The sequence below is a fragment of the Microtus pennsylvanicus genome, chromosome 11 (assembly GCF_037038515.1).
Source record: "Microtus pennsylvanicus isolate mMicPen1 chromosome 11, mMicPen1.hap1, whole genome shotgun sequence".
NCBI lineage: Eukaryota > Metazoa > Chordata > Mammalia > Rodentia > Cricetidae > Microtus > Microtus pennsylvanicus.
The window spans coordinates 670,283-692,519 of record NC_134589.1 but is presented as its reverse complement, the minus strand read 5'-3'; the positions used below and the strand labels follow the sequence as shown (position 1 = coordinate 692,519).

The 22,237-nt window shown below is 47.8% G+C and overlaps 1 protein-coding gene across 1 annotated transcript; it reads left to right on the top strand.

The window, feature by feature from the left end:
* Positions 1 to 3,405: 3,405 nt before the first annotated feature.
* Narf (nuclear prelamin A recognition factor) lies at positions 3,406 to 21,105 on the top strand. Its single transcript, XM_075989741.1, has 11 exons — positions 3,406 to 3,989; positions 5,232 to 5,312; positions 8,301 to 8,444; positions 10,680 to 10,812; positions 11,683 to 11,817; positions 12,030 to 12,148; positions 13,810 to 13,939; positions 16,003 to 16,066; positions 17,110 to 17,247; positions 17,595 to 17,752; positions 19,454 to 21,105. Exons 1-11 carry the CDS (start codon positions 3,963 to 3,965, stop codon positions 19,693 to 19,695), a joined length of 1,371 nt encoding a protein of 456 aa, XP_075845856.1. The 5' UTR covers positions 3,406 to 3,962; the 3' UTR covers positions 19,696 to 21,105.
* The last annotated feature ends 1,132 nt before the right edge of the window (positions 21,106 to 22,237 follow it).

The following is a 22,237-nucleotide window of genomic DNA, read 5'->3' as shown; positions in this document are numbered from 1 at the left end:
ATTCCACCTATCCCTGGGCTTGGCTTTAAATCTCACCAGTTCTCACCCTGGAAATCTCCTCCTTCCTATATAAACCTGTCTCCTGCTCAGTTCCCTGCTGCTTCTCACTTGAGCAGAGGCAATAACCCTCTTGTATTTCTCCCAATAAACCATGTGTGAGGTTTGTTGTGCTGTGTGACTTTGTGTTACTCCTTGGCTCAAAACTGCCAGGAAGCCTTCCCCCTCAGAGCTGCAATAGCTCCATTGGAGAAGCCTTCCAAGCTGTAACATGGGCATGGGAATTCCCACAGAGCTGCCAAACTTGTATTGGGGAAATCTTTCCCCACCGAGGAAAGCTGTAACACTTCTGTTGGAGAAGCCTGAAAGAGACACCCCACCCCCCAACAGCAGCGGCTTCCTCCCAGACCCAGGGTTAAGCACAAACCACATCCAAACACCTGTTTTCTTACAGAGATCCTTTATTAAGTGGGGGGGGGGGAAGTTAAAGTGGCTGCTCTCTGACTTACACACAAAACAGCAGCAAATGACCTTGCAGGTGTAATTTTTTACGAGAAAGAGGAGGGGAGGTTATGTGTTACGTGCTATGATGAGCTAGGATGTGGTGGTTAAGGAGTTAGGGGATGAAGGAGAAGGGGAAGGCAATAAGGAAAGAGGGTAGGAGTATTTGTCCTGGAGGGACAAAGGGCTGCCTCTGGATGGAGAGGAAACAGATGTGGCACACAGGCAAATGACAGTTTATAAAGGTAAAGGGGAAACCCGTGTTAGGATGAGGTGTTAACTTTAATTGGACATGTTAATTAGGTTAACCAAAGGGGGCTTTCGATTGCTGGACTTTCCTCAGGAGGAGGAAGTGACCAGGAGGAAAACCTTAGTGGCTAGCTTTAGGAATGTAATCTAACAGTTTTTAGCAAAGCAGAGGGAATGGAGAGAAGAACAAGGTCTGCCAGAGCCACATGCTCAAGTGGGCTAGTGCCCCTTTAAAACCTTTCCTCTCAGGACAGAGCTGTAACACTTCCATTGGGGAAGCCTTCCCCTCGAGCCAGAACATTGAAAGTACCAATGCAGTAAGCTAAAATTGTTCTCTGGTGTGGCGTTTAGTGATTGAGCATTTGCATGCATGCAGAAAGTCCAGTTTTGTGAGTGTAGTTGAGGGTCTGAAGGGTAGATTGAAAACCAGCTGACCAGCTGCACACGCTTTTAATCCCAGCACTCTGGAGGCAGACAGGTGGTTCTCTGTGAGTTCAAAGCCAGCCTGGTCTACAGAGCGAGTTCCAGGATAGGCTCTAAAGCTACAGAGAAATCCTATCTTGAAAAACAAAAATGAAAACACCAAAAAAAATCCCATTCCATCCTGTAGGAAGCTCCTTAAGCAGGAAGGTAACTCAGAATAGCTTCTGAAAATAATCAGATTCACTAGGCCTTTTCCCTGCTCGAGATAGTCTCTCAGAATGATGCTGAGCTGCAAAGAAGACTCTCAGATCAGACCAGCTACCTGGAAGATGTTTAGACCAACTGAGGCACCTGGGAAGGACACTCTCCAGCCTCTTGAGCTGCCTGCAGGCTGTGGAGTGTGCTCCAGGTTTCCTGTGAACCTTCACCCAGGCTATTGTTGGCTTTGGTGATGCAGCTGTCTTTTGATCATTTCTGCTCCTATAAGTAACCCCTCACCTATACTCCTGCAAGTAATCTAATAAAGCCAAGTTGGACTCTGTTAATATCCATACTTTGGTCTGTTACGGGTTCCCTATCTGGAGTAAGTAGACATGTATGCATGTTGTGTCTCCCCAGGCAAAGTTCTGTCATACAACACTGCAAAGTAAGAAGTAAGCGCATGTCTGCAAAGAGTTCAGTATGCCATAAGAAAACATCTTGTAGGGCTAAGGATGGAGCTCAGTACAGAATATTTACTTCTATTTTTTAGATTTGTTTACTTATGTTTGGGACAGGGTATAGTGGTATAGTATTTGTGCGATCTGGGAGCTGGGTGGCGGGCCCTCCAAAAAGCCAAAAGAGTAAAACATCACACAAGATACTGAAACCAGGATGTGACAACCAGCCCTAGCCTGATGGCACTGTGTGACTGTCCGCCCAGAAACAAACGGCTGTATCCCACTCATTAGAGACACTTTCCCCGGAGTGCTCTGTACTGTGTAATAATTTACACTTAACTCCCCTGTGATGGCTAAAGACACTTATAATGGTACCAGGCATTTCTTTAGGGCTGTTGACCCTGTAATGCTTGTGACATCCTTGTGGCCTGCAGATGGGGTAAGAACAGGATAAAGGCACGTGGAGGGGGTGGGAGCAGACACAGCCAGATCTCTGTGAGGCCAGCCTGGTCTACAGCCATGAGTTTCAAAACAGGACTGTTACAGAGAAACACACACAGAGTATAATGGTGTTCCTGTTCTGAGCAATTGTTTGCATTTTGCTTTTGTAATGAAGGGAGAAAAAGCAATGTTCCTGCCCAGCCATGGATTCCCTAGATAACTGTAATGCATACCTTTGATATCCACCTTTATAAACCCTTCACTTAGTCCCTCTTTCAGAATGCTGTTTGCCTCTAAGGGTGACATCCTTCTGGTGACAGTAAAAATAAATCCATTTACTCTAAATTTGAGTTGAGTCTAAGTCTTTGGTCTTTCCCAGTAGATTCCAGAGCCGCAATGAAAGGATAAGTCGTTTAGTCTGCCTTTGAGACAGGTCTCACTGTGTAGCAGTGTAGGACAGGTTGGCTTTGATTTCACCTTTCTCTTTCCTCAGCTTCCTGAGTGCTGAGATTACAAACCTACACCAATAGAGGGCTGGAGAGAAAGCTCGGAGATTAAGAGTACTGTCTGCTCTTCCAAGGGTCCTGAGATCTGGTGCCCTCTTCTGGCCTGCAGGCATACATGTAGACAGAACACTATACATAATAAAAAAAAATAAACCTTAAAAAAAAAGTCGGGTGGTGGTGGTACACACCTTTTAAGCACAGTACTCAGGAAGCAAAGGTAGGCGGATCTCTGGGGGTTAGAGAACAGCTAGGGCCCTGTGTCAAAAAACTTCTTTTAAAAAATTCACCAACATTCCTACTTATGCTACCAGACTGTTTCTGTTTGTTTGTTTGTTTGTTTGTTTGTTTGTTTGTTTTGACAGGGTTTCTCCGCGTAGCGCTGGTTGGCTGTCCAGGAACTCTCTCTGCAGACTAGAGTGACCTCGAACTCGGAGATCCTCCTGCTTCTGCCTTCCGAGTGCTGGGACTAAAGGTGTGCGCCACCATGCCCGGGAGAATTTTAGCATTTTCTTAACTGTAAGTGATATAAGGTATTCCATGCCAACCTTCAAGGTCAGCCTACTTTCAGCCAGCCCTCCAGACTCAGCCAAGCTCACAAAGCGACGCAAGCCTGCTGCGCATGTGCACGTTTACAGCACCAGCCTACGTGAGGCTTGGCTGGGTGGTCATGGCGGTGGCAGAGGGCGGCGCCTACCCCGCCCTCGAAGAGCGGCAGTGGCTTCATCGAGGCGGTCGGGCCTCGGCTCCGCGCAAGGCGCTCTGCAGTCGCCGCGGACAGCGTCCTCCGCTCGGCCAGCGCACTTTTTCCACCGCCTCCGCCTACCGTGGCCGCTCTCACCGGCAGACCTTCCCGCGGCCCGTTTACTTCTAGCCGGAAGGAAAGCTCCTCCCCCATTTTCTGATTGGCTCTGGGGAGGGACCTGCCACTTCCTGGCCCTCTCATTGGCCTAGACGGAAGAGGAGGCGTGGGTGTGCCCTACCACCCTCGCATTCGTCTCATTGGTCCAGGGGCGTGACTCATCTTGTTTCGACTCTCTCATTGGTCTACCACCGTCCTGGGGGCGTGGCCCCCGCGGATGAAGACAACAAAGGGTCGCGGGTCGCTAGCCGGCGGCAGGCGGCGGTGTTCCAGGCTTCCTCGTTCGGCTTAGCTGAGGGTGTCGGCCTCCCGCCAGTCCCGCTCCAGATGAAGTGTGAGCACTGCACACGGAAGGTGGGTGCGGCGTCCGGCGGGACCGGGGGCGAAAGCCAAGACCGTGCGGACCGTGCCGCGGGTCGGGCTCGGCCGCGTGCACCTTCCTTTCTGTCCTGTCAGTCTCTGGTAGCCGTCACCTGTCTGCCGGGGACTGACCGGGCGGCGAGCTGGCTGCGGGCCACTGCGGGCGGCTGCACCGCCGGACTCGCTGTGGGGTCAGTGCTCCATCTCAGTCCTGGCACGCTGGCTCCCTGGAAGTCAAGGCTTAATGCAGTGATCAGAAATGCCTTGATGACTCTTATATTAAAACAAGGACAAGAGGCAGGCGGATCTCTGTGAGTTCGAGACCAGCCTGGTGGTCTACAGAGCTAGTTCCAGGACAGGCTCCAAAGCCACAGAAAAACCCTGTCTCGAAAAAAAAAAAAAAAAAGACAACAAACCAGCATACTTACAGTATCAATGAAAACGAGCGGAGAAGGAATTAAGGGCAGGCCCTCCTGTCCTGCTCCACTGGGTGGTTGAAATGACTGACAGCAGCCACACTTGGTTCCACATAGGATAGCCATGTGATGCATGTGCAGGAAGTGCAGGAACCTTTTTTTTCTTTTTGACAGAGATTGTATCATATCCAAACACCCCATAAGTTGTTCCTTTTTACTTCTCACCGTAAGTGGTAATTAAACGTCTTTCAGGGAATCACCTGTATTCTTGTGTGATGCCACATCTAAGTGTTTTGGTATCCATTGGGTTATATCTGTTCTTAGTAAAACAGCGCAGATGGAGGTGTGTGTTTATGTGTATCCATCTTTAAATATGGGTGATTTTATTTCTGTAGAAAGGGTTTCTAGAAGTAAGACTTAACTGTTCAGGATATGTTTTGTGTTTTGATAATGGAGAGAATCATGCTAAATTATTCTTGGCTGAGCTTGGTGGTACACACCTGTGATCCCAGTACTTGAGAGATTGAGACAGGAGATCACAAACTAAACGTTAGACAGTGCAATTTATCAAGAGCCTATCTCATTTTTAAAAACCTGGTGTGGTAGCACACACTTTAATTCTAGCACTCAGGAGGCAGAGGCAGGAGGATCTCTGTGAGCTTGAGGTTAGCCCCTTCTACATAGTGACTGCCAGGGCTATATAGAGAGACCTGATCTCAACAAAAGCTAAAATAAAGAAAATAGAAGAAGAAAGTTCCTTTTCTAACATTTCCTTGTCTTTCTCCATCCCCTCTTTTCTTTTCTTTCTTTTTTTTTAAAGGAATGTAGTAAGAAATCAAAAACTGATGACCAGGAGAATGTGTCCACTGATTCATCAAGTCCAGCCCAGGAGAATGAAGAGGCAAGTAAACATTTGAGTTTGTGTCGGCCTAATGTGAGTGGGGGGAGCTGCTGCTGCGTCGTCTCCTGTCGGGAGTTCATATCACCTTGCACTTCACGCACTAAGAAAGATTGAAGTAAGAAGTGGCAAGGGCCATGTATAGGCCAGTCTTAAGTCATCTCACACACCAGGCCAGGTACTCCGTGAGAAAGAGGGACATCCTGGTGCGCTGTTGAAACCTGTGTTCTGTGAAGTGGAAGGGATTTAGATTCTGTAACATGTGAAAAGACCTAACTCAAGTTTCGTGATTCTTTAAGCTTGCTGTTTAGGTGGCTGTTTCTTGAGTTCACCATAGCGATGCTTGTTTTGTATTTATTACACATCACAGTCTGAGCTGGGTTTTTTATTTTTTTATTTTTTTTTTTTTGTTTTTCGAGACAGGGTTTCTCTGTGGCTTTGGAGCCTGTCCTGGAACTAGCTCTGTAGACCAGGCTGGTCTCGAACTCACAGAGATCCGCCTGCCTCTGTCTCCTAAGTGCTGGGATTAAAGGCGTGCGCCACCACCGCCCGGCCTGAGCTGGGTTTTATACCTACCTTACTTCATGCTCTGGGGGCATTTGCCTATCTCTGCATGTGTCCTGCCATGTTCTGGATTCACAGAGAAAGTTACGGTCACTGTTCCCTTAGAAAATATTAGGACTAGTCAGGCATGGTGGCATACCAGTGAAGTCCAAGTTTGAGTCCTGTCTAAGCTATACAATGAAACCTTGTCCCAGAAACAATAACCGAGAGATAAGGATTTAAGTCAACAGACTGGTTGGCTAGCTAGTGTGAGGCCCTGAGCTCAGTCACAAACAGACACATTAATTTTAGTGCTATTTAGATAGCTCAACTGGTAAAGAAACTTGCCACCAAGCCTCAGGATCTCAGTGTGATTCCCAGGACCTATGAGTGACATATGAACACAAGATGACATGAAAGAACATTCTCAAGTTGCCTTTCTACCTCCACACCAACACATGTGCCATGGCTCTAGCTCCCCACCACACACTATTAGGCAAGCAATCAGTCAGTGTACAAAAACAGCTTTTTTTATATAAGCGGAGAATTAATAACGTGGGAGAGTTAGTAGTTCTGATGTTCTGTTTAATCTAATGGGCATAGCTCTTGCTCTCCGGTGTGCCATTACTGTGCTTTGGAGACTGAGCCTTTGGGGAACAGCAGTGGCCCCTGGAGTTCTGGGTCAGTTTGGGCCTGTGCTTTAGACACCAGGACTGCTCCCTCATGCCTACACCCTGTTGCATGGTGTTGGAAAGAAATCTAATCCCATTGGATGCGAGCACACACCTGAGAAGTAGAGGCTGGGTGTCAGTGTCATGAGTTTGAAGCTTGCCTAGACTGTACAGCAAAATTCCATCTCCAAACAACATGAAATAAACCCACAATCTTTTGAGGCCCTGTTTCTTATCAGTGTTGTGGGGAGTTGGCTTTCTTCCCTCCTAGGGTTTTGGTGAGGACGAGATAAGTCTGAACACCATCTAACCAGTACCTGAGCAATGTAGTGTGGACATACTTGGGGAAGGGTTGGTAGACTGAGCCCTTAAGGTGAGAATTCAAGGTAGGATGGAGCATCAGACGGATGTCTGCACCACATAAATGCCTGGTGCCCACTAAGGTCAGAAGAGGACAGACGGCTGCTAACCACTATTTGGATGGTGGGAATTGAACCTGGGTCTTCCGAGAGAGCAACCAGTGCTCTTAACTGCTGAGCCATCTCCAGCTTCTGTTTGCTTGCTTTTCTCTCTGAGGCAGCGCCACACTAAGCATCCCTATGTCTTGGAACTTGGTCTATACCATGCTGGCCTTGAGCTCTGTGATCTTTTCTCTGCCTCGGGAGTTCTGAGATTAAAGGCATGTGCCGTCATCTCCCAGCTTATTTTATTTATTACTAATACAATCTGAACCTAGAACCTTGCACTTGAAGGAGAGGTGTGTCAGTCACCCACACCTCTAGCTCCTAAGCACCTTCTAGAGGTGCTGGGCAGCATAAGGAACTTAAGTTGCCAGCCTATGTGAGTTCATGAGGGAGGGACAAGCAAGTTGACAGTGTGGGAGTGGACACTGAAAATAAACGTCAGGATGCCAGCTCTGTTAGGGCCAAGCGTGGCTGAACGTGAGCCCTTGGGAAGGGCAGGGCAGGGCAAGGCAGGCAAGAGCTGTGCTGTGGCCCCTGTTCTGAGCTAGTGCTGTCAGAGGCTTTGAGCAGTGGGAATGTGGCTCGTGCTTTAGTGGATTCCTCTGGGGACTGAGAAGGACAAGGGTGGGGCACAGGTGTTCAGCACCCCTTTACTGAGATGGGAGTGGGGCAGTTCAGAGCTGGGAGCTGAGGTCTGTGTTGCACACAGGTGGAAACCTCAAGCCATCATGACTGTATGGAAAGTCTGCTTAGCACCGTGGAGCTGGAAGAGCTTGGCAGGGAAACCTGAGGCTTGTTACAGGCACTGGAGAGGAAGGGTGGAAGGAGGAGATGGCCGTCAGGCCAGTTTGCAGCAGGCAGGAGTATCATCTTTCCACACGATAACACTGGGGCTAGTTCACCCTTGTTCATCTGCTAAGTGCCGTCAGGGGCCTTGTGCCATGCCATGTGCCTCCAGTGCCGTGAGCTGTTCAGAACGGCGACCATTGCTCAGTAGCTCCACCTGACACTTCAGGCATTCAGGCATGACTTTGTCTCCATGTTAAGTGTAGATTTTTTTCTTTATTGGGCTTATGTAGTTACCCTCCCTAGAGAAACAGTGCTACCAAAAAATAAATGAAACAAAACGAAACATAGAAGCAAACAGGTGGATCTCTGAGTCTGAGGCCAGCCTGGTCTACAGATCGAACTCTAGAATTCTAGGAATTCTAGGCTACACAGAGGAACCCTGTCTTGAAAAACCAAAAAAACAGAAAAAGAAAAGAAAAGGAAGAAAGAAAAATAAACAATGTTAACACCATTTTCTTTCCTAGAAGGGAGAATTCCATAAGCTGGCAGATGCTAAGATATTTCTGAGTGACTGCCTGGCATGTGACAGCTGTGTGACTGTGGAGGAAGGAGTCCAGCTTTCCCAGCAGAGTGCCAAGGACTTCTTCCATGTCTTGAATCTTAATAAGGTATGGTGTCAGCTGGAACTGATGGTGCAGGCCTGTAGTTCCAACTGCTGGGAAACTGAGGCAGGAGAACTACAAGCTCAAAGTCTGCCGAGGCTACAAAGTGAGCTCAAGACCACACTGGGCAACTTAATAAGACTTTGTCTATGAATGAATGACTGAATGAATAGCTCAATGGTAGAACACTTGTACTAGGTTCAATCCTCAATATACGTAGATAGATAGGCAGATACATAGATACATACATAGATACATAGATACATTCCTATTAGGGATATTATTACTCTGATGAAACATCATGACCAAAAGCAAATTTGGGAAGAAAGGATTTATTTGACTCATACTTCCACATCTTAGTGAGTCATTGAAGGGGAAGCCAGGTTAGGAACTCAAACAGGGCAGGAACATGGAGGCAGGAGCTGATGCAGAAACCATGGAGGGGTGCTGCTTACTGGCTTGCACATCATGGCTTTCTCAGCCTGCTTTCTTATAGAACCCAGGACTACAAGCCTGGGAAGGCACCACTCAAAATAGGCCCTTCTCCATCAATCTCTAATTAAAATGCCCTGCAGCTGGATATTTTCTTTCTTCCTTCCTTCCTTCCTTCCTTCCTTCCTTCCTTCCTTCCTTCCTTCCTTTCTTTCCTTCCTTCCTTTCATTCATTCTTTTCATTCTTTCTGTGTTTTGCCTGCTTGTCTGCCTGCAGGCCAGAAGAGGGCACCAGATCCCATTACAAATAGTTTTGCACCACCATGTGGTTGCTGGGAATTAAACTCAGGCCTGTGCTCTTAACCCAGTGCTCTTAACTGCTGAGCCATCTCTCCAGCCCCTCTGCAGCTGGATCTTATGGAGACATTTTCTCAGTTGAGTTTCCCTCCTTTCAGATAACTCTATAGCTTGTGTCAAGTTAGCATAAAACTAGCCAGCACAGATAGATGAGAGAGAGAGAGAGGAGAGAGAGATCTGGCCCCATCAGTGTCTGTCACTGTACCGTGGTTCTTTGTATCTGCAACTTGTTCCTGATGTGATGGGGGCCACTACTGCTTTGTAGAACACTACATTCTATTGTTCTATTCCACAATGTTGATTTTTGTGGGTGTGTTGGAATTCTATGGTTAACATGTGAATTTTGTATGTGGCATTTTATAAACTTAGTCTATGACTGATTTGCCGAAGTATTTTAGTTTTATAAGTCTATCAAATGAAAAAAATTCAATTTTGTAATCCTTTCCTTTTCGTGTTGTATGACAATATCTAATATTTATCAGGCTAGTCCCAAAATTTCTATTCTCCTGTCTCAGCCTCTACAGTGCCTGGATTGTAGGCTTGTGCTACCATGACAGAAGCTTTGTACATCTTGCTTTTGGATATTGGCTGGAACTTTTAAACCGGTGCACAGTAACAGTGGTGATAAGCAGTACTGGTTAAAACCTTCCTATGAGCCGGGCGATGGTGGTGCACGCCTTTAATCCCAGCACTCGGGAGGCAGAGGCAGGCGGATTTCTGTGAGTTCGAGACCAGCCTGGTCTACAAGAGCTAGTTCCAGGACAGGCTCTAAAACCACAGAGAAACCCTGTCTCGAAAAACCAAAACATAAAAACAAAAAAAAACAAAAAAACAAACCTTCCTATGGACATTAGTGGAAATGCTTCTAAGTTTACTTCTAAATTGGGTTTTGTTAGGAATTTATTGTAGATGGCCCTGTCATCCTGCATTTCACCCAGATAATGAGCTCCGTCTGGAGCCTCATAGACAACACCAGAAGCCTAGGCGTACAAGAGATGTGCAGCCGATCCTCCTGCCTCCCGTCTCCTGAGTGATGAGGTGACGGTCAACCACTCATCACCACACCAAGACCCTATGCATTGTTCTTGTTTGCTTGTTTGTTTTTTAAGACAGGATTTTTCTTCTCTGCGTAGTCCTGGCTGTGCTAGAACTTGCTCTATAGCCTATATTTTTTTTCTTTTCTTTTTCTTAAAAAATGTATTTTAAAACTTTTATGTTTTGCTGGGCTGTGGCGGTACATGCCTTTGGAGGCAAAGGCAGGTCGATCTCTTGAGTTCGAGGCAGCCTGGTCTACAGAGTGAGGTCCAGGATAGCCAGGCCTACACAAAGAGAAACCCTGTCTCAAAAACAAAACAAACAAAAACTCCATTTACTATGAATTTGCCATCGAGGTGTCTGGCTTCGCTCCTGATGCAGTCGATACACGTGTGACATTGTTGTTCTCCCTTCTAGAAATGTGACACCTCAAAGCACAGAGTGCTGGTCGTGTCTGTGTGTCCTCAGTCTCTGCCTTATTTCGCTGCTAAATTCAACCTCAGTGTCACCGATGCATCCAGAAGACTCTGTGGCTTCCTGAAAAGTCTTGGTGAGTCAGTCACTTTTTATTTTGTTAGTTTTGAGACAGATTTGGCTGTCCTGGAACTCACTCTGTAGACCAGGCTGGCCTCAAACTCACAGAGATCCGCCTGCCTCTGCCTCCCAAGTGCTGGGATTAAAGGCGTGTGCCACCACTGCCTGGCCAGTGACTTTTTTTTATATATATATTACTGTTGGTATATACTTTAAACTCATGAAGGGCCCTTTTTAGTTTTCAGTTTCAATTTTCAAGGGCACAGGATAGAAAAACTTTGAAGAAACTCCTGGAACGTCAAAACCCCATTCCTTGTGTCATGAGTCCAGCTTCTTCTCAGTGGTAGATGGGTGTCACACACCCTTTGCTGTGGGCAGACAGAAGTTTTGTTACAGTGAGGCTGACTGGTCTATTGTAAGATGTGAACCGCTTACAATATGGTTGTGTCTACCTATAATGCTAGCATACAGAAGCCTGAGGTAGGAAGATTACAACTTCATCGCCAGCCTAGGCTACATAGAGAGAGACCTTGTCAAGATTAACAACAAAAAGCCAAGTGTTGTGGTCCACGCTTTTAATCATAGCACTTGGGAATCAGACAGATCATCACAAGTTCAAGGCTAGCCTCGTCTGCATAACTTAATGAGATCTGGACCAGCTAGGGCTGCATAGTAAGACCCTGTTTTAATATAAAATGAAAGGCAGAGAGTTCACAAGTTCAAGACTAGCCTCGTCTGCATAACTTGATGAGATCTGGACCAGCTAGGGCTGCATAGTAAGACCCTGTTCTAATATAAAATGAAAGGCAGAGACTGCTTAGAAGTCAAATGTGGTTTGGACCCATACTTGGTCTGAGAGAAACATCCATGTCCCTCTGTCCTGCAGGGGTGCACTATGTATTTGACACCACAATCGCAGCAGATTTCAGCATCCTGGAGACTCAGAAGGAATTTGTACGCCGATATCACCGACACAGTGAGGAGCAGCGTGAACTACCCATGATGACCTCTGCCTGTCCTGGTGAGCACAGGCCTGCTGGTACCATTTCCCCAGAACTGTAGAAATAAATGTCCTGGCTTTGGCTAGAAGTGGACAGGCCCATCCCACTCGGCAGGGCACCTTCTGAGCAGGGACGATGCAGAGGAGGTGTCTTGGTTCATTCTGGGGCTGACAGTTACAATCAGAAGGCAGGAGGAAGCAGAGGGATCTGACCTCATGTGTTCTCTCTCTAGGTTGGGTCAGATATGCTGAGCGGGTATTGGGCCCCCCAGTCATCCCACATCTCTGCACTGCCAAGTCCCCCCAGCAGGTCATGGGCTCCTTGGTGAAGGATTACTTTGCTAGAAAGCAGGTAAGCCAGCCCTCTCCAGAGAAGAGCAGCAGAGGGTAGACTCAGGGTGGGTACAGCCTGAGGGAGAACACTGTACACTCCACAAGACAGTGTGGCCCTGGACCTCCCGGTGGAGACACTGCCTGATTGCATCTGTTCTGGGTGCTTCAGAAAGCTAAGCGCCCCCTCCCCCCTTAGCCTGGCTTTTTGCTCCAGGCTAAAGATGCCCCCCCCCCCCCCTTAGCCTGCCTTTTGGTTTTGTTTGGTTTTGGTTTTTTGGAGACAGGGACTCTCAATGTAATCCTGGGTATTCTGGGACTCACTGTATGGATCAGGTTGACATCAGACTCAGAGAGATCTGCAGCCTCTGCCTCCTGAGCACTGAAATTAAAGAAATGTTCTAACACACCTGGTCCTAAATTTTTTTATTTTGAATTTTACTTTTTATTTTATGTGTGTGGGTGTTTTGACTGTATGTTTGTATATCTGTGCACCACTTACATGCCTGGTGCTACGGAGGTCAAAAGATGCTATTAGATCCCCTGGAACTGAAGATACATCTGGTTGTGAGCTACTCCGTGGGTGCTGGAAATTGAACCCAGGTTCTCTGGAAGAGCAGTCAGTCTCCTTGACCACTGAGCCATCTCTCCAGTCCCTGGTCCCATGGTCTTAACACTATCTGTCACATGATAGATAAAACCTAGTCTAGGGTGCCTTTATGTCCCTTGCCTCAGCCCATCCCCGTCTTGTGTTCCAAGACTTTGGGCAATTTGAGATAAATCACACCCTTCCTTTCTTTCTTCTTGTTAACCAACTGTTTAAGCACCACACTGACTAGGAAAGACAGCAAGGGGAGGGATCTTCCAAACACTGAAGCCAGCCTAAAGGTTGTATCCATCTGACAACCTCATTTTAGCCATAGGAAATGTTTCTTTGTTTATAAACTGTTTATATACAGTTGGCAAATTTCACCCCCATCATGTGTATTGAGTGGAAGGGGCAGAAAACTGGCTGTGGATTGGTACACACACACACACACACACACACACACACACACACACACACACAGATGTTCTACCTGCATGTCTGCCTTCAGGCCAGAAGAGGGCACCGGGTCCATTATGGATGGTTGTGAGCCACCATGTGGTTGCTGGGAATTGAACTCAGGACCTCTGGAAGAGCAGCCAGTGCTTTGAACCTCTGAGCCATCTCTCCAGCTCCCCCTTGCCCTCTTATACCTGCTTTGAGAGTTCTAACATTTCTAAGTCTTCTCAAAGCTCCCAGCCCTGTGCTCTCTGAGTGGAACCCAAAGTTACAGATCTGATTGCAGGTGCAGGTGGGGACAGCTGAACCTATAGCAACCTCTTGGCCTAACCCCTAGAAGGCTAAGATCAAGGTATAGTTCCTCTTGAACTCTGCCCCTACCCTGAGTAGGGCTTTTGTGCTCTGGCCTCAATGTAAAGGTCACTGGGCAACTGGCTCTTGATTTGTCTCGGGAGAGCAGGGTGGCCTAGATGTTGTTCCTTGAACAGCTTCAGAAAGTCTTCAGGTAAAACCTGCTCTTACCTGTGCAGAGCTGGTGGGGTAGTACCGTACATGGGGTAAGGTAGGAGCAGCATTTTGGACTCCCCCATATTCTAGTTGACATCCTTGAAGCTCTAAGTGAGTGCTCTCCTCCACAGAATCTGTCTCCAGAGAAAATTTTCCATGTTGTCGTGGCTCCTTGCTACGATAAGAAGCTGGAAGCTCTTCGGGAGGGACTTTCCACCACTCTGAATGGTGCCAGGGGCACTGACTGTGTGCTGACATCAGGTGAGAGCTGGACTCAGAAAGTGAGCATTCCTCTGACAGGCCACTCTGGCCGAGCTGCCTGGTGGCACTGATAATTGGGTTCAGCTGCCTAAAGTGAAGAGGAGGATCCTGCATCCTGCCTGCCCTTAGTCTTCTTCCAGATGAGTCAGGTCTCTGGGAGAACGATTGCTATGTTCTTACAACACAGCCATCAACATGGTTTCCTGTAGAGGGCAACAAGTGTTTGTGCACACAGACAGCACTGGGGAGGCCAGGAAGGTTAAACACACAAGCATCCTTCAAAGGAAAGAGATGTTTAACTTGTCCTCCTGTAATTCTGGGAGTGGACGTAGTTTACAACCTGTCTGTCGAGCCAGGCTTTGCCCATATCCCCCAGAATTTAGGTTTTACTATTCCAGATTCTTCCCCCATAAATCCTGAGCATTGTTCTGGGCCATAAAACCCATCCTTACGAACGATGTCTTTTGTATAGCCCCAGTGACTTCTATGTTGTCTTAGGGCCAGACCAAATCCTGACTCCCATGGGCATTATGTCTACATCAGTCATTCATTCTCCTTAGAGCCTGTCCAGGAACTCACTCCATAGACCAGGCTGGCCTTGAATTCATAGAGATCCGCCTGCCTCTGCATCCCAAGTGCTGGGATTAAAGGCATGCACCACCACTGCCCAGCCCCTAGACCCTTATCTTGAGCATTGCTTCTGAGTCAACAAGAGACCATCTTAGGGATGAAGCCATATGTGTTTGTAAAGAGCATCAATGTAAAGACGTCTTAAGCTTTCTTGTCATCACAGAGCCAAGTTAATTGTTATCAGAAAACTTCTTTCCCCAAAATTGTGCTGTGCTTAAATATGGGTAAAATAAGTGAGCAGTTGGTCAGACTCTCAAAGTTTTGGCCCAGCACCAATACCAGGCTGAATTGAGTTTCATCCTTGTCTCTTTGTGGATACTTCTCTGCCTGCTGTCAAGGCTGCGGAGACCCTCCACACTTTCCCACTGAAAAAAGTGGAAGATTCCTATGTGCTCTAGTGAATGCTGCATTTAGTGGTCCTGCTGGCAGCTCTCTTCAGATGCCATGCTTTAGAGCAGTTGTTCTCAATCTGTGGATGGCGACCTCAACTGGGATTACATATCATATCCTGCATATCAGATATTTATAGTATGATTCATAACTGTTGAAAAATTATAGTTACCAAGTAGCAAGAAAATAATTTGTGGTTGGGGGATCACCGCAACACGAGGAACTTTACTAAAGGAGCTAGCATTAGGAAGGATGAGAACAACTGCTTCAGAGAGAGACTATGGCAAATTCGGTTGGGGATGAAAATTAGCCACTGGTGTTCTGGAAGCTTTTCAGAAGAAAGAAGGTCAAGAGCACTTGTGGGAGCTTGTTAGGATCCAGGCTCGTCTGCTTGAATCAGACTCTGAAAGCTGATCCTTGAAGGTGTGTGGACCGGGGTCAACCTTGAAGACCAGGAGCTCTCTTCCTCCCTGTCCTGTCCTGGGACTCTAGCTTTGACCAGGGTGGGACAGTGTAGCAGGGAGTATTCAATGGTGCTGGTCTAACTTCCTGAGCAGGGGTCCAGTTTCTCTAGAGCACCACATTGAGAACTCAACCTGTGCTGTGTGTTAATGGTGTCTCATGGCACCTGGTGCCTTACTGATGTCTAGGGGACTCTCCCAGGGGTTTTTCTTGGGAACCTGTATATAGAAAGAAGGCGGTATACAAAGTATACTTTTCTGATAATGCGCAGTGTCCCGTGTCACAACCTCCAGTGCAGTGTGGCCCATAGACAGGCTTTCGCTTTGATTCAGTATGAAGCAACTACAGCATTACCTCAGGTCAGGGTTCAAAAGAGGATTCTGTTTTCACATCTTTTTAGAGCTTTTCTGATGCCAGCATTACCTTTTCCCGGCAAGGGGCTCCTGAGATATGAAATGGATTATACAGCAAGAGGGGTCCTAGCTTTCTAATGCAGAATTTCTCTGGGAGAAGCAAAGCCTGGCCCAGAGCTCTGGACCACCTGTCCTCCCAGTGACTCATTGCCTCTTGTTTTCCTCCAGGTGAAATTGCTCAGATAATGGAGCAAAGCGACCTCTCTGTGAAGGACACCGCTGTGGATACTTTGTAAGTGGCATCTTTGTAAATGGGGAGGGGCCTCTAGTGAGCTTTGCAAGCCCCAGGGCTGCCCTAATCAGGTATTGTGAGTACTGAGACAGGTTCCTGCAGTTTTACCAACCTGGCCTTTGCAGTGGATTCTCTAGTACTGCCAGGGGACTTGCAGGCTTACTGTATCCTTCAGGAAGAAAGGAAGTGTAGAAGCTATGTGGGGAAGAGCCACACATCTAACACTGTAACTTCTTCTGGTCCCTTTGCACCAAGAACACAGCTGTTGGGTTTCTGTTTCCCATGGTGACCCTGATGTCCAGCTAGGACTTTGGCTTTCGCTGCACAGAAAAGCAAGGAAGTGAGTCCCAGTGACACAGCCTCACGGCAATCTTGGGTAGATGTGAAATGACAATTCACGTTGATCATTAGACCTCATTAAAAATATGCTCTGGGGGGCTGGAGAGGATTCAGTGGGTTAAGAGCGTTTACTGCTTTTCCAGAGGATCCAGGTTTGTTTCTCAAGCATCCACATGGTGGCTCCCCAAAGTTTAAATACCTGCAAAGTGGTTCCCTGGATCCTGTTCCTATAAAAACTGGGTTACTACTTTGTCTTAGTCAGGGTTTCTATTGCTGTAATGAAACACCATAACCAAAAAGCAAGTTGGGGAGAAAAGGGCTTATTTGATTTACACTTCCACATTGCTGCTCATCACTGAAGGAAGCCAGGACAGGAACATCAAACAGGGCAGGATCGCGGAGGCAGGAGCTGAAGCAGAGGCTATGGAGGGGTGCTGCTCACTAGCTTGCTTCCCCTGGCTTGCCCAGCTTGTTTTCTTATAGAACCTAGTAAGTACCACCATCCCAGGGATAATGGCACCGCCCACCATGGACTGGACCCATCCCCCATTGATCACTAACTGAGAAAATGCCTCACAGCTGGATCTCATGGAGGCATTTCCTCAGCTGATGCTCTTTCCTCTAATGGCTCTAGCTTGTGTCAAGTTGGCACACGACACTAGCCAGTACGTCATCAGCACCAGTGATGATCTTGTCTGTTTGAGGTTTGGAGACGTGAAGGAGGCAGCAGTACAGCGTCACGATGGAGTGAGCTCAGATGGGCATCTAGCCCACGTCTTCAGACATGCGGCCAGGGAATTGTTTGGCGAGCATGTGGAGGAGATCACCTACCGTGCACTAAGGTTTGCGCCGGCGGCGTATCTACGGCTGGGGTGCCCAGGAGGGGTGCTGAGAGACAGCCAGAGCTGGGGTGATACAGGCGGCCCATATGCAGTGTGTGTGGTGTGCCTGGTGTACGCGGCTGCTCCACACGAAAGCCAGCGCTGCCTACGATAGGAGGGCCTTTTGTGAGTCTCCCCACTGAAATTATCTTGGTGACATTCAAAACTTAAATTGAAAAATGGGTAGATACGGTAAACCTTGCACTGGGGAGACTGAGGAAAGATTGTGAGTTCAAAGTTAGCCTGGTCTCCATAGTAAGGACTGTACTTCAGACAATGACCATTAAAATCCATGTTTTGATTTACAGAAACAAAGACTTCCACGAGGTCACCCTTGAGAAGAACGGGGAGGTCTTACTGCGCTTTGCTGCGGCCTACGGCTTTCGCAACATCCAGAACATGATCCTGAAGCTCAGGAAGGGCAAATTCCCATATCACTTTGTGGAGGTCCTTGCATGTCCCAGAGGTAAGCGGTGCAGCAGGCCCGTAACAGCCTGTCCACAGTAACCACGCAGGGCAGGTTGCTCCCTCATGTGCGGCATGCCATCCTCGGCCATGAAGTTCCTTTCCCTCAACTGTAGCGTGAGAAGTGGACAGCTGTATCCTTAGACATTCCCTTGTGAGCGCTGTAGGGATCTCCACCTGGTACCAAGGTGGCTAATGTGGAGCTGTTCCATAGGGCCCACTGGTGGAAGCTGGCCGAGACAGGCGTTGATTGCTCCCTAGGAGTTCCCCTTGCTGCACAGGGAAATTAACCATCCAGGTGTAGAGACTGGGGCAGCTGGAGAAGGTTCCTGTCTAGGCAGAGAGACAATGAGAACAGGCCAGAGCTGGGATAGGTGTAGTGCCTAGAATCTCTCGCTGATAGAGAAGGTGTAGGTACTGGAGAATGAGCGGAGCCTCTGATCTTAAGTGGTCTCTCTACGCCCCTAGGTGTGACGGAGCAGTCTCAAGACCAGGAGTGTCTAGGTCATCCTGAGTTTGTGGTGACGAAAGATACTCAAGTAGGAACACCAGAGTTCTCAGAAAGGCCCGGGGGAGCTAGGCAAGGTGCATTGTCAGAGATGAGAAAGGATCCATAAGAAGTGAGATAAAGGAGAGCCTATATATTTCTAGTCCATCCATGTCCTAAGGGATCTTCCAGAGGAGGGAAGCTGCTAGTGACCAGCATCTAAGGGGGGATAAGAGCAGGGAGCATCTACTTCGCCTGGGGTTGTACCCCTGTGTGTAGAAACAAGATGGCTGAGGGAGGGAGCCTCTAGGAGGGCCCCTCTTGCTTTCTGGGGAAAACTGCATAGGCCTGTGAAGGAGAGAAAGTGGGTGCAGCCCGCGAGAGAGTGGACATCAAAAGTCCAGCTGTCAAGTGGCCGATCAGTGGAGTCTGAACCCAGGTATTGTACATGTATATGGTAAGCAAGGGTTTCCTTATAGCTTTCTACTGAGCTATGTATTCCCAGCCTATCTCCTGGCTTGTTTAAATGAAAGCTTGATGCTGGGAGTGGAAGCCAGGAACTTGAGCCTTCTTGACACACACTCTGCCACCAAGATATTCCTACCCCTATGTCCTTAGTGCATTTTGGGGCGTGTGTATGTGTCTGTGTGTTTGTGTGTGTGTGTCTGTGTGTGTGTGTGTGTGTCTGTGTGTGTGTGTCTGTGTCTGTGTGATTGGCAGGTCTAAGAGTGGGTGGTACTGACAATAGGAGACCCACACTGATTTAGACTGTATGGCTGGGATGCTCATGCAGAGCTCTTAGCTCGCTCAGCCCTAACGCAGCCTTGTGGAGCCTGCACACTGACAGCATTGTGTGCAAGCGGTTGTGCTCATAGCTTTTTAGCCATTCTATGCTTTTTGGGTAATTTTCAGAAGCCAGGAATCCAGACAGCAGAAATCTGCCACTTCTAAAGGTTTTTAGGTAAAACCGGTTTATAGGTAATGTGTATATATATATATATATATATATGGTAAGACTAAAGAATACCCAGAACTCTCCTCCTGGGCAGGCTCCACGATAACCTCAGAGAATGCTGCGAGCCCCAGAAACACGCCCAGATCACAAGATACTGCCTGTTTCATGCTTCTGCTTTCAACTGTGCCCCTTGATGTGAAGCTCCCTTGTAACCGGCTGTCCCACAGGGAAGATGAGGTCCACCTCTGTGTATCTTTCAGGATGCTTAAATGGCAGAGGCCAAGCCCAGACAGAGGACGGCCACACAGACCGTGCACTGCTGCAGCAAATGGAAGGGATCTACTCCGGCATCCCCATGCGGCCCCCAGAGAGCAGTGCGCATGTGCAGGAGTTGTACCAGGAGTGGCTGGAGGGTACCGAGACCCCCAAAGTCCAGGAGGTGCTGCACACCACATACCAGAGCTTGGAGCCCCGCACAGACGGCTTGGATATCAAGTGGTGACAGAGCGGGAGGGCAGGAGGGGGCAGTGCCGAATGGAGAGCGGTGGATGTTTCACGAACAACGGGTCGCTCCGTGGCATGCAGCTTCACGTGGTGCTACCTTTGTAGTGTGTGAGGGAGTAGAATATTTTCACATGGAAAAAGCATTTTTCCTCTCTTGAGTATCCTTTTAGCCCAAGATTGTGAGAAAGAGCCCAAAGATGAGGCCAGGGACACGCCCCTGTCTTTCAGAGGTCTTGTTTGTTTGTTTGTTTTGTTTTGTTTTTTAAAGAATCCAAAATGTATTCATTTTTTGGTTTTTGTTTTTTAAGAAAGGATTTCTCTGTGTAGCCTTAGCTGTCCTAAAACTTGCTCTGTAGACCAAGCTGGTCTCAAACTCACAGAGATCCATTCACCTCTGCCTCCCAAGTGTTAGGATTAAAGACGTGTGCCACCACTGCCCGGCTCCAAGTGCTAGGATTAAAGGTCTGTTCCACCACCACCCAGCTCAAAATGTGTTCTTAAAGACTCAAGCCCCTGGAGTTGTGATCCATGAACCTCAGAGTATTGCTGCGGAAATGGAAGGGCCAGGCTGCCCTATGGTGGATAACTGTGATTTCTACACAGGTCCAGTCTTCTTACCCAGTTTGGCTCTTTTTGACAATCTCGTCGTGGAAGGAGAGACCACCTACTGTAAATTGTCCTCTGACTTCCACACAAGCACCAAGCCTGGCAGCTTTAAGGTAGATCCTCTTCACGGCAGGGGAGAGGCTGGTGAGAACGGCAGATATCTGTCGATGGAACACTTGCTTAACATACATGAGGGCCTGATTTGAATTATTTTAAAATAAATGAGTCGAGAACGAAGAGGGTAGCCTACTTACGCTTTGGGGTTCTAAGGGAGGTCCAGCTCATCGGTTACCCTCATGGGGCAGGAAGATGCTGGTAGAAAGGGGAAACAGTGTATCCACACAGAGGCTTGGCTGTCCAGAGGTAACCTCTACACAATCACTTGACACATGCCAGAGTTCATCCAGGAGGTGATGTCTGGAGAAACCCAGGGGCAGTTTTGTAAAGCCCTTGGATTTTGCTCATGTATGTAATTGCCTTGACTCCTCAGTGCTGTCGGCTTTGGTTTGTTTTGTTGCTCCTGCAAGACTGTCTAGGAGCATAACTGAGTCTGTTGTAAACAGCAGTTCTCAACCTGTGGCTCGCAACTCCCCCCACCCAGGGGTTGCATATCGGATATCCTACACATCAGATATATGTATTATGATTCATAACTGTAGCAATATTGCAATTATGAATTAGCTGTGGAAATAATTTTATGGTTGGGAATCAGGACAACATGAGGAACTGTATTAAAGGGTTGCAACCTTAGGAACGTTGAGAACCACTGTTGTAAATTATAATTTTTTGCCTTCAGTCTATATGCCTTGGTATCTGTCCCTCAGAGTAACTGATTATGGAATAAACAGTGCAGCAGGGCCTGAGTATAGAGTTGAAGGGCCCAGAAGCTGTCCTACCTATCCCAGACTACAGCCTGCAGTATGCCCCAGCCTGAGTGATGTTACCTTGTTCCTGAGTCCCTTCCTGATAGGTCAGGAGGATGCCCAGCCAGCTCAGAGCACTGAACGTCAATGGTGGGAAGGGACCTACTTCCTATCCGTGACAGCAGCTGAGGCTAGGTCTAAGATATGAGATGGCTTCTGTTTTGCTGATGCTAGGTTGTGGCCCTGTGAGCTTTTCAAGACTGCAAATGGTTTTCCGTTCCTCCATCATAATGGAAGCACGAGCAGGGTGGTGGCAACACATGCCTGTAACCCCAGTACTCGGAAGGCAAAGGCAGATGAATCTCAAGTTCAAGGTCAGCCTGGTCTAAAGAACAAGTTCCAGGATAGCCAGGGCTACACAGAGAAACCCTGTCTTGAAAAAAATCCAAAACAAAGTGCAAATAGTTTAAGCACAAAGTGAGACAAGACCTGGTCAAAGCAGTATGACAGTTGTGGTCAGAGCAGACAGTGTCTTCTGGTGAGTGACTGGTTCCAGCATGACAGTTGTGGTCAGAGTACACAGTGTCTTCTGGTGAGTGACTGGTTCCAGCATGAGCAGACAACATAATCCCAGTTCATATCTACTCAGTATCCTGTTTCACAGTGCCTATGATCTACACGGCAGAGGACCACTTTCTTAGTTTGTTTCCTACCTGACCTGAGCTGTATTGGTTTCTGCCACTGTGGATAACCGTGCTTATACACGATGAAATTCTGTCACAAAGACAGCAAACTTGGTTTCTATTACAGGTAATTTAGAAATGGTTTTATCGGGGTGGGAGGCATGGTTCAGGAGCAGACTGTGTGCCTATCGTACCTGGCACTGGGTTCATCCTCTGAAACCACAAAAGCAGAAAGTTGGTGGGGAAAGATTCACTACATTCTTTCTGGTAATGTATACGTGGGATTGCTGTAAGATTTGACCCAGCCTGTGTGCCCTACCCATCACTGGTTGGCATCTGGGCTTGCCAGGTGCATCACAAGTGAGCCAGCTACACAAGTTGCAGTCGC

Bases quoted from the DNA above. Each gene is read 5' to 3' on its own strand.
- Narf (XM_075989741.1), top strand. From the start codon at position 3,963: ATGAAGTGTGAGCACTGCACACGGAAG. The intron at 3,990-5,231 runs GTGGGTGCGGCG...TTTTTTTTAAAG, and splicing joins GTGAGCACTGCACACGGAAG to GAATGTAGTAAGAAATCAAA. The intron at 10,813-11,682 runs GTGAGTCAGTCA...TCTGTCCTGCAG, and splicing joins TGGCTTCCTGAAAAGTCTTG to GGGTGCACTATGTATTTGAC.